At 43.0% G+C, this 26,364-nt stretch overlaps 1 protein-coding gene across 14 annotated transcripts in view; it reads left to right on the top strand.

The window, feature by feature from the left end:
* Positions 1-26,364, top strand: part of NCOA2 (nuclear receptor coactivator 2) — a 1,057,595-nt gene that overhangs the window by 590,742 nt on the left and 440,489 nt on the right. For all 14 annotated transcript variants that reach the window (XM_069220319.1, XM_069220317.1, XM_069220318.1 and 11 more), the window contains one exon: positions 11,959-12,136. In XM_069220319.1, the coding sequence (XP_069076420.1) occupies positions 11,959-12,136 (178 nt within the window). The remainder of the gene's footprint in view (positions 1-11,958; positions 12,137-26,364) is intronic.

Here is a 26,364-nt window from a genome sequence, read left to right as displayed (position 1 = left end):
CTTTACAACAGCACAACACCCTTTCAACAAGGCCCTGTCTCCAGACATTAGTAGAGTGTAATCAGTCTATTGTGTGGGAGCAGGACACAACCTATTCACATGTAAGGTGTAGACAACCCTCTCTCTCCCCAGCACAGGAAGACTGTCAGTATAGAAGTGCCTCTTCTGTCACACCCAGCCCTTCCTGTGTGATGACTGTCTGGAAAGTATGCACCATTTGGAGCGGTCACTCTGCCCCAGATGTGGATTAGAATGAGGCTGTAAAAGCACTAGAGTTATAAGCACAGAGAAATGTATACTTTCTAAAAGTGTCATTTCTACCATGGTAATAAAAAATCCACCAACACCAAAAAGCAGGATTTCTCACTAGCGGACATACTAAACATGCCCACGCTAATCCTCATAAATCAGAATATATCACGTAGACATAAGTCAGGGCATTTCCAACGCAGTCCTATGACAGGAGCAGTGCTCATAGTAGTTAGAAACTAAGTAGGCTGTTTGTCACTACCAGAAGATGTAGTACATACAGACATATGTCCTTCCTTTTACATACACAACACCCTGCCCATAGTGCTATCTAGGGCATACCTTAGGGTGACATAGGGGTAGTAAAAAGGGAGTTTGTCTTGGCGAGTAGTATGACTTGCCAAGTCAATGTGGCAGTGATCTGCGCATGCAGGCCCTGCATCGGCAGGCCTGAGACATGTTCGCACCGTGTTTGAAAGGGTAGCACATTCAGTGCTGCAGACCCACTAGTAGTATTTACTTCACAGGCTCTGGGTATATGGTATACCACTTTACAAGGGACTTACAGGTAAATTTAAAAAGCCAATCATACAAAGTTTAGACGGGAAGGCACATGCATTTTAGCACTGATCAGCAGTGATAGTGTTCAGAGTCCTAAAGCCAACAAAAAAGGAAAAATTAGGAGGAAGGCAAAAGGTTTGGGGTTGACATTGCAAAAAGGGCCAGGTCCAACACCAGTGGAAAAAATAAAAAGTATTTTGTATGCTGTTGACACCTTAATTCCAAATATTATGGCAACAAGTCTACAATGAATATTAAATATGTCCTTTATATTGCATAGAAATAAATCTAAAATCAATACAGTTAAGTCAAAAGGTGTAAGGAAGCAAAAAAAAGTATATTTAAATGGAAATTTGACTTCAGGGACTTCTCCTTTTTAAATTTCATGTGATTAACCATGTGATTAACCAAGTAAGCTGTGCTGAGATGATGATAAATACCAGTGGCGGCTGGTAAGTGCAAATGAGAGGGGGGTAGGGGGGGTGGCGGGAGTGTGGAGACGCGCACACAAAGGCTCAGTAACATCCATGCATTCACATGCAGACGCACATACACATTCATTCCCAACACTCACTTACAAATACACATACGCTTGCACATGCAGCCACCAAATAGTCAGTAAAAAAACAACACAACTGTACTGCAGCTCGCGAAGAGAAGCCTCGGTGGTGCGTGGAGAGTTGGGACTGCTACCTCCCCTTATTGGCTGCCTTTAGGCAGCAGTCCTAACCTCCTCACAGAGTAGGTTGGGGTAAGAGAGACTGCTGACCCCACCCACTTTGTGGTGAGAGGTCAGTGACAGGCCCTGGGCTCTTCAGGGCTTAAACTTGAAACACCCAGGTACAAGGCTATCACTGACGCTCTCCCTTGTCAGGAGGGGGAGGGCCTTGAGGACCTTTACTGAGCTGAAGCGGTCACGCTCACAGGAGTTGTCCTTCTCAGCCCAGCAAAGTTTAGCTTGGGAAGAGAGGAGCCTGTGCACTTAGCACATGTATTGTTCCTGGCTGCCTGACCTGAAAATTGGATGCCTGTCAGGCTGATCTTTGCTCAGCCTGACAGACAATCTTTATGACCAAGAGGTGCTGGGGTGTGGCCCCTCCACTCTTAGACTGGCAGCTTCTGATAAAAAATCTGGGTAAACTGGATGATAAATAGCACACACATTCATCGAAGTAATAAAGGAAACATAGGAGATGAAAATCCCCAGTTCTCTACTACATGAGAGTAAAAGTTTGGATGGAAAGGATAATAAGAAAATCTAAACTGCTAAAATGGTTATCTAGAGAAATTGATGGGTTTATTCAAGGATCCCCAGGGTCTGTACTGAGATTAGATGTTGGTGTGGAAAGCATAAAGTATCAATGTCTTGTAAAAATCTGAAAAAATGTCCTTTAGAGACCAGCTGAAAAGCTATTAAGAAATTCCACAGGAGGCATCATGGGAACAAATCATGTGAAACATCATGGCTTGCTTGAATATATCTGATCATTTTTATGACTACCAAAGCAAGATTGTTTTGAAAAAGAAACAAATTCTTATTGTTAAGCAGGTTTTTTTAGTGAAACTATGACCATAGTCTTAAAGATAGGAATTATGCCCCTGTATGTCAATCTGATGTAAGCTACGTTCCTTTCCCATATCTTCTGAAAATTGTCTCAAAAGAAAGTCATCAACAAATGTTGAAATAAAGGCTAGGACCGATTCTAAATTGGATCAAATGGTGTTTCTCTAATAGACTTAATGACATTTTGTTGTCCATATAATGCGCTGACCCTTGGAAGTATAATTTTTTCCTGGTGACATTTTACTATTGCCAGTTATGCGAGTGATAGGTACTCATCAGGGTTATGTAATGCTTGATTAAGTAAACAAATGTGACATTACATTTTGGTGTAAATTCGGAAAACATTTGACAAATTTATATAACCCTTTGAAAGGAGTTGCTGAATTGACCCAAACTAAGTGATGTTGCGTCTACTGGGGTTAGGGCAGGTCTACTGGGGTTGAGGCAGGGAACCCCCTCTCCCCCCTCCGAGAGCCCTCTTTGCAGAATTAAGCCTGATACCGATATTGGAGTTAGCAGCCCTAAGGCCAATACTGTATTGGGTGAGGCTAGTTCATAACCCTAGGGCAGCGGTGCACCTAGAATACTTGGAAGAAGCCACTGCGTATGATGGATCCGGGGGGGTGCTCCTGCGGAGCTCATGTCAAAAAGACTCTGGGTAACCTTTGGTTGGAGGATCTATGGGCGGACCTGGGCAGTGTCAGCAAGGATACAGTGGGCCTGGTAAAAGATCAGTACCGGGAATTCAACATAAGGGTGTAACGGGAACTTAGGCCTGACTCGATTACACATTACTGTTTTAATAACGTTCACGATATAGTCCCCCAGGTATACTTGGATATGTTGTATCCTGAATTGAAGCGGACTCTTTATATAAAATACAGGCTGGGAGTGCTGCCCTTAAGAGTCTATCTGGTCCGCCCTCGCAGGTTGGCAGCAGGTTTTGAGTTCTGTGACTGCACTACTGGGAGGTGGACAACGTGGGTCACTTTACCCTGGCCTTCAAGAAATTTGATGAGGCAAGGCACTGGTGGCTCCTACCTCTTCAAGTCTAATGGAGCAAATTGCGCTAAAACTGCACTCGCACTTTGTATAAGGCCGAGCAGCATGAGCGAACACAACTCAATCACTTCATATATATGGTCCACTTGGCCCCTGTTAAGGGTATTGCCAATTAAACTAGGGGTGGCTGATCCATTAAATCCTATAAAACCTAATAGGGCCCCAGGCGCTGGTGGTGAGATGGAATTATGGCTCTCCCCATGCTACCACAAGGCTTTCCCTTTTTTCCCTCAGAAATCCTTGCAGCCATGAAAATCATTGCTGCTAACATAAAACGCTGCGAGCACAAGGGTAGGCACTGACAAGAGGCTGCCCCTCTCTTAAAATGTGTATTAGGGGAGGGTAAAGGTTTATTAATTATTTATATTAATTGTTTAGGGTTTGTGACTTCCTTTTTATGAGTAATGGACTTCCCAGATTAGAGTTGATTGCTGCAAATGTGTTTTTAAGCTATGATCACGGTTTTACATGGATTTAAGTTTATTGTTGTGTGCATCATTTTATATTATTGTAAGGCTTGTTGCTGATACAATTTAATAAATTAAGTGATGTGTGGATTATTGATGCTCATTAGTTGTTACTGTGATGGTGAAGAGATGTTATTAATTGATATTCATTCATGATATTTTTAACTGTAGTTTTATAATCTTTCAAAGTCATTTTGGAGTTTTCAGTTTAATATGTTTAAATTAGGTGTGTATTACTTATATTGGATTTTTATCAAACTAATAATATTTGATTTGACATACTGCCAATAATGCATCCTCCTTGTGGAGGAAGGCATAGTCCCAGCATTCAATCTGATTGCAGCATTCTGTTTAACCTGGACAAGGGAGGTATTAGGCGTTGGTAGACCCTTAGTGTATCAAAATTGGAGTTGAAGATTGATCCTGGTGTTCCCTTTTTTTTTTAGAAGGATAAGAGGAAACAAGTGTTGTAGGGGCACAGGAAGTGTTGATAAGGCATAGATGCATCAGTAGTGTCATTGCTGAGTGGTGAGCATCCCCTAGGGTTTTGGTTTTAGGCTTAGTGTAATGTTTTTCCTAAGATAAAAGGTGTAATTCAGTTTGTGTGAGGGTCAGTGATCTAGCAGAAAGTGGGAAGGGGGAGCCACAAGTAAATGTTTTTAAAGAGTTCTAAGGTTGAAGGATATTTATTATGCACCTAAAAGTGTTCCTTCTAGAATGTGCTCTTCAATTCAGCTTATCCTTCCTTTTTGAAGATTGCTACACATTCTTTTGAACCAGTGCATACATATATTTTATCATTTGTCCCTCAAAAAACCATTGGGTTAAACTAGGAAATCCAGTTGTGAAGCTGGAAACAGGAGCAATCTTACACTCTTCTTTGGGCCTACATGTGCCCTTTCTAAACCTTCCAAAACTAGTCTTCTGTGATGGATACTTTGAACTGCAAATTCCACACTTTGGTATTCTTCCCAGGTGCCATACCAGATCCGAAACCTTTTCTTCAGAAGTGCTCCCACATGTTGGTAGGTGATGCTGTGTGGCTCCACACCGGATTCATACTACCCTGGAAGTTATTGAATAGAGCTCTGAATATAAGCTCAAATCATGTGCGTTGGCATCAGTTCCTTTCTTTCTGCGCCTTCTGATTCTGATCCTCTGCTCCGCTCTCAATCTTGTGGTTGTTCTAATGCCTCTTGAAAATATTTCCAGTGTGCTAGGGAATGATATTCCCACCCAAAAGTAAATGAATGTCCCCACCCAAAATAGCAGGTTTCAAACCATGCTGTGACTGCAGACAAAAGTGGTCACTGACCCACATGAGGTGTTTCTGGGGTTTGAGTTCGGGCCATTGCAGTTGTACAATAAATGTGCCCTCAAGCACCCAAAAGTGATCTAGGACTGGGGGGAAGCTGTATGTTGCCAAACATAAGTATCAGACTTTGCGTTAGTAACACTTTAAGCTATGGGCACAGATTTTGTTCCTGTCCCATGGCCTTTCCCGCGAGCAACCAACTGAAAGTCCTCTAGTAAATCGAAATTAATGTCCAAGTAAAAATATAAAAAAAGTGAAGCGGGACTTGACCCCATCCCCCACTCAGAACCTAAAGAGGGGTGAGGGCATAACAATCTTAATCATACATTTTCAAGGTCTCTCATGGAGCCAATTCCTCAATGTATCCTTGCGCGCCTTCGTTTTCCAGGTTATCAGTGACAAAGCAGCAAATTGAAGCCATCACAAGAAGCCATGCTGTGAATTTTTGGTGTGCTTCCGTCTCCCTCTAGCATACCTTTTGGTCCCAAGGAATGCAGCTCCCAGTCTGGTTACCCATCACAGTCTCTGTGCCACCATTACAGACTTAAACTCCTGGAATCCATGCCAATCCCTTCCATATCGATGCTGGTATTAATAGCCCCAGAAGAGTATCTGCTAATTATACCAATGTAGGACACCTAACTGGCTTTGGCTTGATCTTAGCTGATGTCATACTATGAAATCACAAAACGCAACCAGCCAGACCCTAAAAGATATAGAGACGAGGTTGGCACTGTATGTTTTGGAAAATTAAAACCCTCCAAGGGGAGATGCCTTCTCCTCTGGGGATGATTCTGTGAAAAGAGCTTCACCAAGCACTTCCTTGAAGACAGTGCCTAAAAGAAAATGTAGGGTTTCCAAAGCGGGACTCAAAATCGTAAGTGTTTGCAGCCACCTGATAACAGGAAAAAAGCGGAAGTTTCCTCCGTAAAACACTAGAGAAAGGAGGAAGAAAAACACAACCTGCTAAAAAAAAAACAGTGAGATTCCTATACCATCCTATCTGAACTGTTGTCCACACTTGTGACTTTTAAACCATCCTCCTTGGTGATGAAGGAAAAAAAACAAAAACATTGCAGATGACCACATTCTCATTGTTACCTATGGGACAAGCCTTTCCGAAGACCATAAAGAGACCATTCCAGTGATTCTCCTCCATCTGCCACAGATTGCAAGTCCAGGAATGATGCCTACCAGCTTGTCGACAACACCATAGATAGCAGATTTTTCTACAACAGATAATTTTTCTTTACCCCTCAAGGTGACCACAGGATTACCTACCTAGATTCTGTACTCCAAACAGGAGGCAGATTTCAGTGACTAAAAGCATTAGAGACTGGCTATAGTTCTGAACATCTGGATTTGCAATATCTGCCTGAGTTTGACACAAAAACCCTAGATGAAAAGGAAACCTACCAGGGCTATGACCGTCAACCACAGACCTTCGTAGCGCCCACACGTCCTAACTCTTATGGATCTCCTTATTACAGTAGAGAGCCAGACGTCATGTATGTGCCAGGTGCATTTTTGACAGCTTTGTGATGAAGCAGTCTTTGAAAGGTGTCCATCATTTGTTGCAACCTACGCCTGCCCCGACAACACTACTTACCTTACCTGCTCTATCTCTGCCTCAGCCACTCCCATCACCAACGTGCACACCTTTCAGAGATGTCAAACAGCCACTTGTCCCATTGATTTCTGTGTATTCTGATTTGGAGTAAGGGGCTAAAATCCCACAGGGAGATGACTGAGATAAAGAAGACTGAGATACCTTCATCATACCCAAGAAGAGTGACAAACCACCCAGCCAACCAGATACCCCTCCGTATGACCACACCCAGGTTTATGATCTGATGGAAAGGAGTGGAGCAGCAGTAATTTCTTTATGAATTTAAATAACAGCCACACAAGGTTATAAGATTTATATTCATTGTCTAATTTGTCTGGTCCGAAGGTCTAAAATTGATGAGGATGCTGACAACTGTTCCAGCTGGGGTATTATGTCTTGTGAAAAATTACAGGGTCCCAGATTTGGCCCCTCCTTGCTTCATGGGCTAGCCGAAGACTACATTTAAGTTTGTACAGAGACCACTGCTCTCCTTGCCCAGGAAACCCTCCTTCTCCTCTTCGCAAGGGATTGATCGATACTGTCTGTAGACCCCAGAGAAACCCAAAATTGTATTCCACATTCTTTTTGATAAAGTAGAAAACAGGACAGTGAAGACCAATTCTAGACCTCTGAATTGAAAATGTTCCTGACTAAAGTCTTCTCATGATAATCTTCCAAGAAATCCTCCTAAGAGATAAATTAGGCCTCTGGATCTTCAAGATGCACATTTCCTCATCACTTTACAACTGAAGCACAGGAATTATCTCCACTTTTCAATGGTGGAGCAGCACTACCATTTCAAAGTTCTTCCCATTTGACCTCAAATCAGCACCTCAGATACTCACCAAGCGCCTACCACCAGTTGCTGCTTTCCACAGACAAGGTCACCAAGTGCACCTTTACATGGATGACTAGCTCATCAAGGCTTCTTCAAGGGAAGAAGCAAAGGCTTCTATAGCCACCTGTAGCAGTCTCTTTCACGTGTTGGGACTAATATGCTTAACATAGACAGATCCTCAGTGCAACCATAAATAAAGCTTCAGTTCTTAAGAGTGATACTAGTCAAGCAACTGGGAAAGGCACGTCCCTCGCGGACAGAGTGATGAAGCTCCACGCCATAGTAAAGTATTTCTCTAACACGCATTCAGTCACAGTCAGAGAATACAGCGCTCTGATTGGACTGATGTCATATTTCATAGACCTTATACCCTCTTGCAGGCTTTAAATGAGACCCGCCCTACAGGAATGGGTCAATTAATGGAAATTAGTAGAAGCCTCATGTGATGAAATGGTCCAAGGCCCAAGACTGCCAAGACAGGCACTTCTATGATGAAGTTTCTCACAAATCTTAATGTAGGCCTCTCTATTTACGAGTAGTGTTAACAATAGATTTGTCCACGGACGGCTGTGGAGCTTGCATGCATGAACAGGTGACCGGAGGCCTCTGGTCAGATGCAGAAAAGATACTCTAGCTCAATATGCTGGTGCTTCGGGCTATTAGACTTTGCCTAAAAGCATTCCTTCCAAGACTTGCAGGTCAAGCAGTCCTCACCAGAACACAGCATCGATTTTTTTTTTTTTTTACCTCACCAAGAAGATGGGAACGAGATCCAATCAATCAAAGGTTCTTGTAAAGTGTGGCTTATCAACTGTTAGGGTCTCAAGGTGCTGGGTGAGGGGGTGCTGCAACTGCTTGGGAATGGGCAATTTCTCACCATGCTGACATTGCTGTGGAACATCTACCTGGGCGCCAGAATGATCACACTCAAACACTGTCAGACTGCCACGAGTGGGAGCTTCACAAGGAGCAAATGGACTACTTCTACAAGTTGCGTCACCCAAAGCAACAGGAAATGCTGGTGCTGTACCAGCAGATTTTGCCAAACTAGGAACTAAGGGCAATACCTTTTTGATCAGCTGAGCCAACATCTTAGCATTTGCCTTTCCTCCACTTCCCCTGATCCATAGGGTACTGTAGAGGCAGATCACTGTACCCTGATTCTCACTGCCCAGTGTGGCAATACCAGTGATCGTACACTCCAGACTCCTCCCCAGACATAATAGAGGTATACGCCATCATGGCCTTAAGAAGCAGAGCCTGCATGCATGGTTCCTGATCACTTTGAGTTCTGTCACTTGAATACAGAAACATCCATGTGTTAGGGGCAAGTGCCAGCAACCACTAAGACATATAAAGCCAAGTGGAAGCATTTTTGTGTCTTGTGCAAAGGATCCCATCCAGAGTAGATGCAGCCCTACCAAATACTTCCATACTTCTTGAACCTAGCCAAGAACAGTCTTAGATACTCATGGTGCGAGTTAATTTGGCAGTATTATCAAGGTTCAGATTAATAGAACTCTTTGCGGATCATAAAGCAGTTTATGAAAGGACTTCCCTTCTACAAAGCTTCCTCCAGTCCCCTGGGAGCTCAACAGTTTAAGCCAACTTATGCTACTGCCCTTCGAGCCAATCCACAGGATGCATCTGAAATTAATTTCCTTGAGGACAGTACTTCTCCTTGAGCTTACATCAGCAAGAAGATTAGGAAAGATACAAGCATTTACCTTGTGCTTACATCAGCAAGAAGTGTAGGAAAGATACAAGAACTTACTGTGAAAGTACCTTTTCTGTGCTTTTTAAGGAACAAAGTGGTTTCACAGACTAACTCCAAATTCATGCCTTAAGTCTTTGACTTCCATTTGAATGAGTCTGACATTTTGTTCTTTTTTTTTTCTCAATCCTCAGTGGAGAGGTAATTGCACTCACTGGTTGTGCCCAGGTCCATTAAGTTGTATATTGGTAAGACAAAAGACACTGTCTTCTGCCAGCTATTTGTGTCCTTCAACCAACCAGAACGAGGAAGAGCCAGTCCAAACGAGGAGTCACATGTTGGTTATCAGCCTGGACCTTTTGCCACAGCAAGGACAATCGTCTCCTCCAAGAAACAGTGAGGGCGCAGCTCACCAGAAGCATGGTGACAACTACAGCACTCTACGCTAGGTTGCACTTACAAGATCTATGCCGTTCAGCTACCTGTAAGAGCAGGAGCAGGCACATGTTCACGAAGCACTGCTGTCTAGATGTGGACGCATTCACCGACTCAGCAGTGGGTCAGGCAATCTTATGCAACCTCTTTCATTAAAGGTGAGCCTGCTTCCCTCTTTGGTATAATTGTTATGTATTGCTTACTATTGTGATTCAAGCACGTGAGTATATGAAAAGTCCACTACTGGAGAGGAAATTAGTTACTTACCTGTAAATAATGCTCCAGCATTGGTAACATTAATATGTTCATATGCGACCCTCCTTCCTCCCCGGTTAGAGGCTTACTTATTAGGTACTCTATCACACATTGTGCTATTAAATCTGAGCTATAGTGGCTGTTAGAGCGATTAAGAGACCTTACCACTGCCACCTCCATTGACTTAAGTTTGGATTGTTTCAAATGAGGTGGATATGCTACTAAACCCACTCTTGTTGACTCCTATTGCAATTATTACACTGTTTACGGCTATTTCAGCTTGCTGGGGAGTACCAGCCTGAAAACGGGAAATTCTGAAACCCTTTTTAATATATGAAGGATACCAACACTGGAGATACAGGTAAGTAACCAATTTCCTCAAATATACCACTCACAAGTCTGACATGATTTATATTCTGCCTCAGCCCCCTTTGTCACCTTCTTTGGCTGCACTGAGGTGCTACACAAGGACATTCCCAATGGACACGAAGCACCGAATTTGCTAAAAGCAGCAAAATCCAATGTCGAGGCTGCTGCTTTACTAACTTTAGTCATCTGAACAAGCATTAGCAAAGCCAAAAGGTCACATCTTGTGGCTTTGCCAATGCATTGTGCTGCTACGGTTCAGCATCGACAAAGAGGAAAAAAATGTTATTTGCCAATGCTGAACAGTAGCTGAAGAAAACATATCCACATTATTCACAGGTATGTCCATCCCTATGGATGTGCACATTCATGATGCAGCAGCAGTTTTCTTTTTAATTTATTGTTTCAAGATGGAGCAGAATGGTAGCAAATTACATTAAAGCTGCCAAATCCTCCAATAAAGGAAAATTGGACTAGGTGAGAAAGCATAACTGGGTAGGGGATAAGAAGAATTAAACCAGTAGTGTTGAGAACTATGAAACAGAGGAAGGAAGTACAACGGAGGAGCTAGGGATAGAAAAATAAAACAAAAAGCAAAGCAAGACTGCTGGCAAGAGGGAAGCAACACAGCACACAGCGCCAAGGTTTTGAGAGGTGATAGAGCACATGGGAGAGAATTGACACACATGCACTCCTATAAAGTACCAAAAGTAAAAAGTAGTTACCAGCTAAGTGGTGCACAAATACAAGTCAGCGGCCTGCAAAGAAGCTATGGCAAATACAAGAAGAGGAGGGCAAGCCATCGCACAAGAAGCACACACATAACATTGGCAAGAAAGCTAAGCAATGGGCTAACCCAGAGCCCCTTGTAAGCATTAGTATGGTAAACAATAGGTCTTTCACCAACAGACACCTAAAGCCTCCTCTGTCTATTACTTCTTCCTGCAGTCATTTAAGCCCCCGGATTCATGCTCTCCTCTACAAGGGATATGGATAGGTTGGTCTGAGCTGAACACTGCCCGGAGTCCTGTTGTGTGGGGTTTACTTCTTAGTTAAGACTAGCTGTGCCAAGCGAAATCTCCCTGTGACTCCAGTATTCTGCTTACACAGGTTAGAGAGACCAAAATTTACAGCATGGTCTCTGTCATCCTTTTCATTATTCGCTTTTTTCTCCATATATTTTCTGCACAGTGTATATTTGAAACTCTTCCATTGTAGATATTAACAAAAAAATTACATTGGCAGTTCGAGTCATGAGAACTTTTGTAACTTTCATCTTACATGGATTATCAAAGAGAACCAACGTACTAGAGTTCATTATTTCAGCAGCATCTAGTTCAATCTCAGGTCCTTTAAGAATAGTTGGTAATTATCTTTCGCAAGTTAATACATTTATTTCGTGAATTTTAGATGGTATAATATTGCCAATTGCTTCACCTATATTAAAGAAGTGGAATTGTTGATTTAGAGTATGTATGTGAAACTAAGTGTTTTTTTTTTTTTCGTTTTTGGCTTTCACGCAGGCTCTTGACGGGTTCTTCTTTGTCGTCAACTTGGAAGGGAATGTTGTCTTTGTGTCAGAGAATGTGACCCAGTACCTCCGATACAACCAAGAAGAACTTATGAACACAAGTGTTTACAGCATATTGCATGTTGGGGACCATAACGAGTTCATCAGAAACTTGCTGCCAAAGTCTTTAGGTAAAGTATTTAGAACATATTTGACATTCCTATTTTTACCTTAATTGAGACTTTTAAAGAAATGCGCACATTTAAGCATGTCAGACATAACATCTGAAGTGGGTTTGTGCTGTGGCATGTTGTGTAAATTTGAGTATTGCGTTCAGTGATAGAATGCTATGGAAAGCAAAATGTTCGAACTACAGCTTTGGAATGCAATATTCTGCAGGAGGGACTTCTAGTGTCTGCAGAGAAAGCTGCAAGATTTATTTTACCTAGCCATTCGAGCACATCCTCTGCTGCCAAAACGATTTACTTTATAGACAGTAAGTGCAGAAGGCAAAGTCACAAATAAGTACCCAAATCACCGGCTTTGCTATTTTGTTTTAGGTCTGGTGTTAAAGACCGCTTTAGCTAACTCACTAGACTATTTTTTTTTCCTCCAAAATTTAATACATGATAACATACAGAGGTTTTTTTTGTTCATTGGGCTTCCTGCACTAATCTGCTAAATTTTTTGTCAAACTTTGCTTCCGTCCACCACAGCATACAGCGTTGGGAAATTGATCTGTTCACTTTACCCAAAGGCTTTCGTTACTTTGAGTGACTGGGCAAAGCTTGTTATATCGAACACAAAATAGTTACTCATTCTTCAGTGACAAATCTGGCCCAGGATGTGTTTTTTTATTTTTTATTTTATTAACTGTAAATAGCAGCTTTTTCCTAATACAGGAGTTTTGTAACATGCTGTAAATGTCATCTGCTGATTACAAAGTGAGCTTGGTGTTCTATACATTTTGTTAAAACTTTATTTTGATTTTATGTTGTATCATAAAGCAGCAAAACATTACAAATCTGAGCACAATCACAGCAGTCATCATCATAGTCCACATCTGAAGTCATGAAGCAACAATTCAATAGCTATTGGATATTAATAAAAAGGGCAATAGGACGCGGGGGGGGGAATGCAGCAAGAAACAGCAGTATGAAGTGTAGTCCAGACAGTGTTCTATATGTTTAAAGAAGAGGTATTCCACCTCCTTTAATAATCTATAAATGGTGGAACTGGGGAAGTTGTGACTTATGTTTTAGGTTAAAGTCCTATGTCAAAAATGGTTAGGTGGTTATGGACTGCTTACCTGAAGAAGTTTGCCACGTATCTGAAAAAGGCAGTTTTCTGGCCCAAAGGCCTGTCAGGCTCTAACAGGCTGAGACCTGTAAGATGTTGCTGGGAGGTGCCCTTAACCTTTCACCCATCACCTAAATGCCTGAGCTTGGGTGCCTTCGGAGACAGTGTAATGTCAGATAGACAAGTAGGTCACCTGGCCTCTGTAGCACCCTTCAACAGACAATCACATTTCTCTAAAATTCAAATCTGATTGATCGGAGTTGCGTATCACAGGAGCATGGCATTAAATGTCAGGGATAAACAATGGTGTTATCTTTTTCAAGCCAGCACAACTCCTTTTTGAAACATCTATTTCTCAAATCTGCTCAATCTGTTTTAACCAAACCAGCAGAACCATGCTTTCGGAGTAAAGTTCTGCTTTCATGCCAAATCTAGTACTAATCAGTTCAGCAGTTTTTGATGTAAGCACGAGCATTGATTCCTGTTGGAAGTAAAGTAGAATAACCCTCTTTCTCATCCCCCGCCCCCCCAACACCCTACCCACCACCAATTAACTTTTTCCCCTTGTGCGAAAGTGCACAAAATTTGGTCTTCCTTGTTTTTTGCCCTGAGCTGTGCCCTCTGGGCAGAACTTTCTGCAATTCAATATTACTACTTTTCAACCCCTCCTCAAAATCCTTGGGAAATTTGACTTTCCCCAAAATATTCCGGGGCTGGAGTTAGAACAGTAAATACAGCTCCTGGAATATTTGGAGGGGAGAAAGCTGCTTTTTCTCTCAAATAGTTTAGAGCTGGAGTGAGAATAATACATTTGACCTTCCAGTGTCTGCAACGACCACTGCTACCCTGTGGGTATAATTCAGGGCCAGAAACACCAACAAGCACGAAATGTGTCATGCCGATCCTTAGCTGGCTACACTATTCCATTGCCACACTTCATGCATTTGTGTTTATGGTCCACAAAACTACAGGCAAATCAACAAATGCCTTTCTGTTAAAAATTCATCTGGAATATAGGTACTCAGAGGTGATGGACAGTGTTTAAAAAATGTGGTTTTGTCTGTACGTTTAATGCAGGTTAAGAAGATTTTTTTAAGTAATGTTAAAGAAAATAAACCTACAAAATAGGGATTACTAGGAACCGTGTAATCCTAGAAACATGTAAAATTATGAATGAATATCAATCATGAAACAAAAAGGCATGTCGGTGGCAGTAGATGTAGTTTAATAACGAAAGTGTCTCTTCTGTCATTGATGGATTAGGGCACTCAATAAATCACCATACATGCTGCCACGTTACCATTGGCAGGCATATATGCTTGCAATAATAAAAAAGTAAATATAGCAGTAAGTGGACGTCTGTAATGGTATTCTACATAGTGTATTGTTGTATTAAAGTTCCAGCATGTCCACCATGTTTTAAATCAGTGTGTTGTACATGATATGCTATAGACAATGCCATTCCATGGTGATCGCCATGTTTTAGAGGCAGTAGCCTTGCAAGTTGTGGTCCACTGCATATGAAATGAGCAAAAAGCAAGCAGCCCGTTAGCACTGCCTTGGGAACTGCAGTATCCTCTAAACATGAAAATAAAAAGAGCAGAAGAAGATAAAAGAAAGGGTATAGTGTATAAGGGTAACCTTTAAAACTAAAGAACTGGCTTACCAGCCCTGGTATTGAAGCACACTTCTTTTCAGGCGGATATGCTCATGTGATCAGGCAAATGCCATCTCTCACAGGACAATAGGAGCAGTGGTGGAAGTGGGCTGACCCATAGTCCCATCCTGTATGCTGTCAAGCATAATGTGAATGCCACTCATACAGCTCAGTGGCAGGCAAGGGCAGAGGGGGAGAGAAAGAAAGGAGGGAGAGGGCAAGATAGAGATATTCAGTTTGACTCGAGGATACCAGTGAGCTTATTTGGATAAGCCTCTCACACCACATTTTGTGAGGTGCTTCATCCTTTGCAACCATATGCCACCCTTGAAAGATACTACAAGGAAAGACTTAACCTCTATTTCGAGGGAGTTCTTGATAAAGCTTATGTCTGGATAAGGCTGGGATCAAGATAATTCTAAACATACATTGGGTTATACCTGATGGAGATTGCTTTTGTTAACACTTATCTCCCGTATGGTTAAAACAATGTGATGGATGGATTTAGGTGCAATGTCCCTGTCATCCCTTAAAATGACAACATGTTTCAGCCCTCACAAATGCCTGCTAGCAGGTCAGGGGCATTTCTCAGGGCTTGGAGAGGATCCCTTCTGTGCTTCTATTGCTCAATTCAGATAACCTATGGATTAAGAAATAAAAAACTTATGCATAAAGCACATTGAAAGCTTAAGGATAAAAATAAATGTGGTCACGGCTAGTAGTGCGAAGCTAATGTAACACTTGATACTCCTCGTCACACAACAACCCAACACTGCACACATGTGACAAGTGAGGAGTGAAAAATCAAAGAATTCAGCCCTTCAGTCATCCTTCTTACCTTAATTTGGGTTTATTAAAACTTCATGGTCCTGTTATTGCACACTGGGGTCCAGAGAATACACAATTAAGTATGAGATCCACATTTGTTGTTTCTTTTACGGCAGTGGAGTATCCCAAATTGAGTCTTACTGTTAACCAATACAGACACTTTTGTCCTTTTAATCATCTTTCTTGTAATCTGTCTATAAGTTTTTTATGTCGTTGGTGGCACTGGGGGACTAATAGATGAGAACTGATCATAAACCTGTACTTATGTTGATCACTTCAAATAAATTGTAATTGTAAATTGTATTTGTATAGCTCTTACTACCTCGAGGCATTGAGCTGCTTTCTGACAAGTAGCATGAAAACAGATACAGTGTACCAAACATAGCCATGGTCGCTGACCTCAAATAAATGCCAATAGGACCACACTTGTGGGTGCTGTAAATTTGTGCAAGCAAATCCTAACCCCATTTTTTAAAAATATCCTCCATTTGTCAAGGAGTTTTTAAGGTGTTTTACCAACATCAGACTGTATTTCCAGCTGTAATGCTCTGAAATGACAGGGTGTATCATGGCATCTGCATTACTGAAAGTGTGGATGCACATCATCACACTTGCACACCAATTGTAACAGTCTAATAGGAATTGTAAATCAGTGGCTCCTCGTATTCTTGGAGTGCGCATGTCATAATATTCCTTTTGATGTATGCTGAGAAATTTTGTGAAAAATTAGTTAGTGCTTAGGTTATGTGAACCTAACTGGGGTGGGGGTGTTTAATTCAGATACACTGAGAACCATCATTACTATGTATTAGTAGCGAGTTCCCAAACAACAGTCAGTCAACCGACCTCCTACGTCACAATTGCGCGACAGTGGCATTATCTGTGTTTGTGCGTGCTCGTGGTATGTTTTCTTTCAGTTTTTTGGTGATGGTTCTTTGCTTTTAAATCCAAAATTGTTCTTAATACAGAAGTGATCTCTGTGCAGTGATTTCAGTTTCTCAATAACGGACCACTGGAGGTCATTTTCAGTGTTTTATTTTCAAGAAAGTGTTTTTTCATCTTTGTTTTATATTTCTTGCTCCTTATGGTACTCCTGTCCTGAATTATTCTAGTGTGCACTTTTCTTGTGGTCGTACCTAGGTACATCATGCGACACAGACAGGTGATGACAAAGATTGCATTTTTGTTGAGTTTTATATTTGGTTAAATATATCAGTTTCCAAGGGATCTGAAGGCTGAGATCTAATTCCATGGTTTTCTGTGTAAAGCTACAGATGGCACATTTACCACATGAGCAGTGTCCAATTACGGGGGGGCAGATTCCATAGGGTAATTTAATTGCCTGTTATTGTTGCATTTAGGAAAATTTATCGAGTTCAACCAAATTGCACAATTATCTGTCTCATCTGTATTGCCCTTGTAGATGAAGACTAAATTATCGATATACCTCTTCCAAATGACTTACTGAAAGAGTTATAGTGCTGTATATTTAGTTTCAAAGCCACGCCCTTACAAACAAGGTAGACTTTGAGAAAAACTGCTCCCCAGAGATATGCTGTGTTTGTAGGATGAACTCCCCTTCAAATACGAAATTGTTCTGGGTCAAGGCAACATGTGCACAGATGAGTACAAATTCTTGTGGAGTTATGTATACTAAGTGAAGTTAACAAGTTAGTATCTTCAAACCTGCTTTTGTCTCTGGTATTTTGAAATTGGTGTTATGAGCATTGCAGGTGGTGTGAATAGTACTGCATGTTGAATGCACTGATGAGTACAGCAAATCTCAGTGATTTTACAAGTTTGAGCCAGAACATAACTCACATGTTCAGTGGCATTTGTGGCTGTAGATGCACATGCTTTGCATACTCCTGCGATCTAGTGTTTGGTCTGGAGTGGTGCAAGTTGTTTTTCTTTAAAGAAGTCTTTTGAATCACTGGATCGAGTAAGGTTTTTATGGAAGGATTCAAAAGTATCATTCCCCGGCCCCCCCGGACAGACATGTGAGTGAGCTCCAGGCACTAACTTTGGAAGAACCTTTCTTCCAGCTTCATAGGGATAAAGTAGTTCTTCAAACTAATCCCAAGTTCGTCCCCCTAAGGTGGTTTCCCAGCTTCACATTAACCAATCCATTGAACCACCATTCTTCATTTCCCAAACACTTTTGCAGAAATAGCCCTACACACCCTAGATGTAAAAAGAGCACTCATACTATAATGATAAAACCAAAGTCTTTAGGAAGACATAACAGCTCTTTAGAACTTTTTCACCGCCTCAAAAAGGTAATCCGATATCTAAATCTGGCATAGCCAGATGGATAGTCAAATGTATACAGACTTGTTGTGCGAAGGCTAAAAGGCCTTTACCTGTTACCCCTAGAGCACACACTACCAGGGAAAAAGGAGCCACTATGGCTTTCATTGGAAACATCTGTAAGGTGGCAGCTACATGGTCTACACCACATACATTTACAAAACATTATTGTGTGGATGTACTAGCAAGCCAATGTAGGCCAAGCAGTAACGCAAACACTTTTCCAGTCAACTGCAACTCCCACAGGCTAGCCACTGCTTTTATGGAGGGACTGCTTTACAGACTATGCAGCGCGTGTGTATCTACAGCCACACATGCCATTGAATAGAAAATGTTACTTACCCAATAAGCATCTGTTCTTGGAGTGTAGTACTGTAGATTCACATGCACCTAACCTCCTCCCCGGAAGCCTATAGCCATTCGGTTATATTTGTATATATTTGTACATATGCATTTACATTTTGCATGGACATCATATCTATACTCTATGCCCGTGTGCAAAATCACCGAGAGTAGTTGTTACTCGATCCCTTGAGTCTTTTTGAAGAAAAACAACTTGCACCACTCTAGCCCCAACAATAGATGGCAGGTGTATGCAGAGCATTTGAATCTACAGCACTACATGCCATGAACAGATGCCTACTAGCTAAATACCATTTTCCTTTAACTGTGGTTTCTCTCTAAGTTTTTTTTTTGTTTTTTTTTTTGCTCAAATTCCAACCCCAACTGCACATTGTCTTCTGTTGGGGTTGGCTCCTGTTGCCTGGTCCTCAACCAGATTCCTACGCCTTGCCTCACTGTCTCACAACACTCACTGCAGCTTGTTTCTGGTGGATACTTCTAACTGCAAATTACCTCAGTTACCAACCAGGAGCCTGTGAACTTCAACAGCAGTTCTATCTCCCTGCCTGCAAGTAGGTGGCTTCTTGCGCCTCTGCTGGCTTCTTCCTGACCCAGAGAGATGAAGCGGACCTTCATATAAGCTTCACACCTGTGCGCTGTCAGTCCCTTTTTTCTATGCTTTTTGACATGGATCTGGAGCTCCTTCCCATATTTTGTTGATTTTCTGACGATTTCCAAAATTATCAGATAATGTGCAGGGGATCTGTGTTTCTTCCAAAAACGGGCTTCAGCACATTCCAAGACTACAGGAGGAAGTCTGTTGCAGACACACAAGAGGTGCTTGAGCTTTGGTCACAAATATTAATGTGTGCAACATAGATGCCTTCATGCACCCAAAGACGATCCAGGACTGGGAAACTGAGCTATGTATCACTATGTATAACTGAATACAATTAGTTTCAGCCGAAGCATAGGCCTAGCTTCCGCTCCAAGTTGTAAGTCCAGTTTCACTCCAGGTCACACAGCAGTCTCTGCAAACGATCCACTTCATGTTCAAACTTCTCTGGTTAGTCAAAGTCCACAAAAAGACAAAGGGGACTTGAGAAGGGAAAGTTAAACATTGCACCCCTTCAAAATTCCCAGTTTGTGATGGATGCTAACCGTAGATTCCTCACCCAATGAATTTTCCCAAGGCATCACACTGGATCCGGGAAATTTAAAAGTCCTGTGTATTGGTAGGTGACAACATGCAGCTCTGCGCCAAAGTCGTTCTGATCTGTAAGTGATAAGCAGAGGTGCATATAAATGCCACCCATGCACGGGGATATCAGTTCCTTTCTCTCCACTCCTCGCAGTGCTGCTCCTTGGACTTCTGGCTATTCTTTTTAGCAAAACTAAGTGTTCGATGGCATCGGTCGCTGTAGATACACATGTTCTGCATAGCTCGCCATCTGGTGTTGGGTCGGAGTGTTACAAGTTGTTTTTCTTCGAAGAAGTCTTTCGAGTCACGGGACCGAGTGACTCCTCCTTCTGTCTCCATTGCGCATGGGCGTCGACTCCATCTTCGATTGTTTTCTTTCCACCATCGGGTTCGGACGTGTTCCTGTCGCTCCGAGTTTCGGAACGGAAAGTTAGTAAATATCGGAAGATTTTCGTGGGTATTGTTGCGTTCGGGATCGGCGTAGTTAGATTCAACACCACATCGAAGGTCGACGTGCTCCGGTGCCCTTCGGGGTAGTTTTCGATCCCCCGTTGGGGCCTGGTCGGCCCGACCGCGTGTAGAACAACGCCGATGGAACGGACCCCGTTCCGTTTTTGTCCCAAATGCCACAACAAATACCCGTATACAGACCAACATTTGGTCTGTAACTTGTGCCTGTCACCTGAGCACAGTGAGGAGACTTGCGAGGCCTGTCGCGCGTTCCGGTCCCGAAAGACACTCCGTGACCGTCGAGCCAGGAGACTTCAGATGGCGTCCACGCCGACAGCGCACCGAGAGTTCGAGGAACAAGAGGAAGAAGAAACCTTTTCGATCCACGAATCGGACTCCGAGGAATTCGACGATCAAAGAACCGTGAGTAAGACGTCAAAAACACCGCATAAGAAAAGTGACAAGGCCCAGGGGACGCCACTGCCACCAGGCCATGGCTCCACCCATAAATTCGGTGACCGACCATCGGCACCGAAAAAGGCCCAAACAGTGCCAAGATCGTCCGACTCCGGTCGAGACACCGGCACGCAGCCTTCTTGGGATCGAGAAAGTGCTGGAGAAAAGCAACGACACCGAGATAGCGGTGTAGAAACGGCTCGACGCCGAGACAGCGGCACCGACGAAGATCGACGCCGAGAGGTTTCGACTCCAAAAAAGAAAAAAGCCACCTCGGAGCCGAAAAAAGATACAGACAGGGTTTCGGTGCCGAAACAACCCGTAACCGACCCAGGTCCAGGCTCTTATACAGAGGAGCAATCACTGTCCTCTCAGATGCGAAAGCATAGGTTTGAGGAAGAGCTGCAATCCACCGAAGTGGACCATACGCAAAAACGTATTTTCATACAGCAGGGAACAGGAAAAATAAGCACCCTTCCCCCTATTAGGAGAAAAAGGAGACTGGAGTTTCAAACAGACCAGGCGCCACAAACCAAAAGGGTGAAAAAGGTGACTCCGCCACCCTCTCCTCCACCTGTAATTAACGTCTCACCAGCACAAACTCCGTCACATTCCCCGGCTCACACCACCATGAGCCAAGGTGACCAGGATCAAGACGCTTGGGACTTATATGACGCCCCAGTGTCGGACAACAGTCCGGAGGCATATCCAACAAAGCCCTCACCACCAGAAGACAGCACAGCATATTCTCAAGTGGTGGCTAGAGCGGCACAATTCCACAACGTAAACCTCCACTCAGAACAAGTCGAGGATGACTTTTTATTCAACACCCTCTCCTCCACCCACAGCTCCTACCAAAGCCTGCCTATGCTGCCAGGTATGCTTCGGCACGCAAAGGAAATCTTCAAGGAGCCGGTCAAAAGTAGGGCAATAACGCCAAGGATGGAAAAGAAATACAAGGCACCTCCTACAGACCCTGTTTTCATCACCACTCAGCTGCCACCAGATTCCGTCGTAGTAGGAGCAGCTCGGAAAAGAGCCAACTCCCACACATCTGGGGATGCACCACCCCCAGATAAAGAGAGCCGCAAGTTCGATGCAGCTGGGAAAAGAGTCGCAGTACAAGCTTCAAACCAGTGGCGCATCGCTAACTCTCAAGCACTACTTGCGCGCTATAACAGAGCCCATTGGGATGAGATGCAACACCTCATCGAGCATCTACCCAAGGAACTACAAAAGAGGGCAAAGCAGGTGGTTGAGGAAGGACAGAACATATCAAATAACCAGATACGATCCTCTATGGACGCAGCAGACACAGCTGCAAGAACAATTAATACATCTGTGACCATTAGAAGGCACGCATGGCTAAGAACGTCTGGCTTCAAACCAGAGATACAGCAGGCAGTGCTCAATATGCCATTCAACGAAAAACAACTGTTCGGACCAGAAGTGGACACGGCAATCGAAAAACTAAAAAAAGACACTGACACTGCTAAAGCCATGGGCGCACTCTACTCCCCGCAGAGCAGAGGAACCTACAGCACCTTCCGCAAGACACCCTTTAGAGGGGGGTTTCGGGGTCAGGCCACACAAGCCAGCACCTCGCAGGCAACACCGTCCAGCTACCAGGGACAGTACAGGGGAGGCTTTCGGGGCCAATACAGAGGAGGGCAATTCCCTAGGAATAGAGGAAAATTTCAAAGCCCCAAAACCCCTACAACCAAGCAGTGACTCAGATGTCACTCACCCCCTCCACACAACACCAGTGGGGGGAAGAATAGGTCATTATTACAAAGCATGGGAGGATATAACTACAGACACTTGGGTCTTAGCAATTATCCAACATGGTTATTGCATAGAATTCCTAAAATTCCCTCCAAACATACCACCAAAAGCACAGAATTTATCAAAACAACATTCCGAACTTCTGGAAATAGAAGTTCAAGCACTATTGCAAAAGAATGCAATCGAATTAGTACCAAACACACAAACAAACACAGGAGTCTATTCACTGTACTTCTTAATACCAAAAAAGGACAAGACACTGAGACCAATCCTAGACCTCAGAATACTAAACACCTACATCAAATCAGACCACTTTCACATGGTCACGCTACAAGAAGTGTTACCATTGCTAAAACTACAGGACTACATGACAACCTTAGACCTCAAAGACGCGTATTTCCATATACCAATACATCAATCGCACAGAAAATACCTTCGGTTCGTATTCAAAGGAATACATTACCAATTCAAAGTATTGCCTTTTGGTTTAACAACCGCACCAAGAGTCTTTACAAAATGTCTAGCAGTAGTGGCTGCACACATCAGAAGGCAGCAAATACATGTATTCCCGTATCTAGACGACTGGCTAATCAAAACCAATTCACTAACAAAGTGCTTACACCACACAAATCAAATCATACAAACCCTCTACAAACTAGGTTTCACCGTCAACTTTGCAAAATCCAACATTTTGCCGTGCAAAGTACAACAATACCTGGGAGCCATAATATACACAACAAAAGGAGTAGCCACTCCAAGTCCACAAAGAATTCAAAATTTCAACAAGATCATACAACGCATGTATCCAACACAAACAATACAAGCAAAGATGATATTACAACTCCTAGGCATGATGTCCTCATGCATAGCCAATGTCCCGAACGCAAGACTGCACATGAGGCCCTTACAACAGTGCCTAGCATCACAATGGTCACAAGCACAGGGTCACCTTCTAGATCTGGTGTTGATAGACCGCCAAACTTACCTCTCGCTTCTATGGTGGAACAGTATAAATTTAAACAAAGGGCGGCCTTTCCAAGACCCAGTGCCACAATACGTAATAACAACAGATGCTTCCATGACAGGGTGGGGAGCACACCTCGATCAACACAGCATACAAGGACAATGGAACGTACATCAAACAAAACTGCATATAAATCACCTAGAAATGCTAGCAGTTTTTCAAGCGTTAAGGGCTTTCCAACCAATTATAACTCACAAATACATTCTTGTCAAAACAGACAACATGACAACAATGTATTATCTAAACAAACAAGGGGGGACACACTCAACGCAGTTGAGCCTGCTGGCACAAAAGATATGGCGATGGGCAATTCACAACCACATTCGCCTAATAGCACAGTTTATTCCAGGGATCCAGAATCAACTTGCAGACAATCTCTCTCGAGATCACCAACAGGTCCACGAATGGGAAATTCACCCCCAAATTCTAAACACTTACTTCAGACTCTGGGGAACACCTCAAATAGACTTGTTTGCAACAAAAGAGAACGCAAAATGCCAAAACTTCGCATCCAGATACCCACACAGGCAGTCCCAAGGCAATGCCCTATGGATGAACTGGTCAGGGATATTTGCCTACGCTTTTCCTCCTCTCCCTCTCCTTCCTTATCTGGTAAACAAATTGAGTCAAAACAAACTCAAACTCATATTAATAGCACCAACTTGGGCAAGGCAACCCTGGTACACAACACTGCTAGACCTATCAGTAGTACCCCACATCAAATTGCCCAACAGGCCGGATCTGTTAACACAACACAACCAACAGATCAGACATCCAGATCCAGCATCGCTGAATCTAGCAATCTGGCTCCTGAAATCCTAGAATTCGGACACTTACAACTTACCCAAGAATGTATGGAAGTCATAAAGCAAGCCAGAAGGCCGTCCACTAGGCACTGCTATGCAAGTAAATGGAAGAGGTTTGTTTGCTACTGCCATCATAATCAGATCCAACCTTTACACGCAACTCCAAAGGATGTAGTGGGTTACTAGCTTCACTTACAAAAATCTAACCTAGCCTTCTCTTCCATTAAAATACACCTTGCAGCAATATCTGCATACCTGCAGACTACCTATTCAACTTCCCTATATAGGATACCAGTCATTAAAGCATTCATGGAAGGCCTTAAAAGAATTATACCACCAAGAACACCACCTGTTCCTTCATGGAACTTAAATGTTGTCTTAACAAGACTCATGGGTCCACCTTTTGAACCCATGCACTCTTGCGAAATACAGTTCCTAACCTGGAAGGTTGCATTTCTCATCGCCATTACATCTCTAAGAAGAGTAAGCGAAATTCAGGCGTTTACAATACAAGAACCTTTTATACAACTACACAAAAATAAAGTCGTCCTAAGGACTAATCCTAAATTTTTACCAAAGGTTATTTCACCGTTCCACCTAAATCAAACAGTGGAACTACCAGTGTTCTTCCCACAGCCAGATTCCGTAGCTGAGAGGGCACTACATACATTAGATGTCAAAAGAGCATTAATGTACTACATTGACAGAACGAAGAACATGAGAAAGACTAAACAACTATTTATTGCATTCCAAAAACCTCATGCAGGAAACCCAATATCAAAACAAGGTATAGCCAGATGGATAGTTAAATGCATCCAAATCTGCTACCTTAAAGCAACACGACAACTGCCCATTACACCAAGGGCACACTCAACCAGAAAAAAAGGTGCTACTATGGCCTTTCTAGGAAACATCCCAATGCAAGAAATATGTAAGGCAGCCACATGGTCTACGCCACACACGTTCACCAAGCACTACTGTGTAGACGTGCTATCCGCACAGCAAGCCACAGTAGGTCAAGCCGTGTTAAGAACATTATTTCAAACCACTTCCATTCCTACAGGCTGAGCCACCGCTTTTGGGGAGATAACTGCTTACTAGTCTATGCAGAACATGTGTATCTACAGCGACAGATGCCATCGAACTGAAAATGTCACTTACCCAGTGTACATCTGTTCGTGGCATCAGTCGCTGGAGATTCACATGTGCCCACCCGCCTCCCCGGGAGCCTGTAGCAGTTCGGAAGTTAGCTTCAACTTTGTACATTTGTATATATTATTTTAACCTTAAATAGGTACGTACTTAGTCACTCCATTGCATGGGCACTATTACTACAACACAACTCCTACCTCACCCTCTGCGGGGAAAACAATCGAAGATGGAGTCGACGCCCATGCGCAATGGAGACAGAAGGAGGAGTCACTCGGTCCCGTGACTCGAAAGACTTCTTCGAAGAAAAACAACTTGTAACACTCCGACCCAACACCAGATGGCGAGCTATGCAGAACATGTGAATCTCCAGCGACTGATGCCACGAACAGATGTACACTGGGTAAGTGACATTTTCATTATAAGGGGGAATGTCACCCCAACAGGGTAAAAGCCAGATAGAGGCTGTCACAAACAGATGTCAATATGTGGACCCACATATAGTCTGTCTGTGCGACTTGGAGCATGAGCCCCTAGCCTGTGATGGCTGCTTCAACATGAATCCAACAGCCATATGGGAATATGAGGCCAAACTTTCAGGGCTGGACAGGACATTTATCATCACGTGTTTCTCAGTGTGCAGGTGCCTTAGGAGGCTGTTTTATTAAGACCCAGAGCAGTTGCTGGTGCCTCTGTCACTAAGCTGTCACAGGCACAGAGGGAGGCATAAGTAAATACAGAGGAGGGAGGAAAAGAGAAGGGGATATGTCAGAAAGGGAGACGAGAGGATAGGAAAAATGAATGTATGGAAGGACAGAGTGGTGAAGAAGTGAGAAGGGCTGCTTTTAACATTTTTTTTTGCCAGGGCTGCATTTGGTTCTCAGTCCAGCCCTGCAAACGTTACATTGCCAAGCACGGCAACACTCCACGCTGTGACCGGTCAAAAGTAAGATCCAGTTACACAGCAAATCATCATTTTGATCTTAAGTTAAGTGCAAGAAGAACGTAAGAAGTCGATGTGTATCAGCTCCCTTTCCGCCACTCTGTAGATTACAGGGAGGACACAAGGGTGTCCGCATGTATCCTAGCCTCGCTCCCAAACTCTTTCAGAG

The sequence above is a fragment of the Pleurodeles waltl genome, chromosome 2_2 (assembly GCF_031143425.1).
Source record: "Pleurodeles waltl isolate 20211129_DDA chromosome 2_2, aPleWal1.hap1.20221129, whole genome shotgun sequence".
Lineage (NCBI taxonomy): Eukaryota > Metazoa > Chordata > Amphibia > Caudata > Salamandridae > Pleurodeles > Pleurodeles waltl.
Note: the sequence above shows the minus strand (reverse complement) of the source record. Positions and strands in the feature narration are given on the sequence as shown.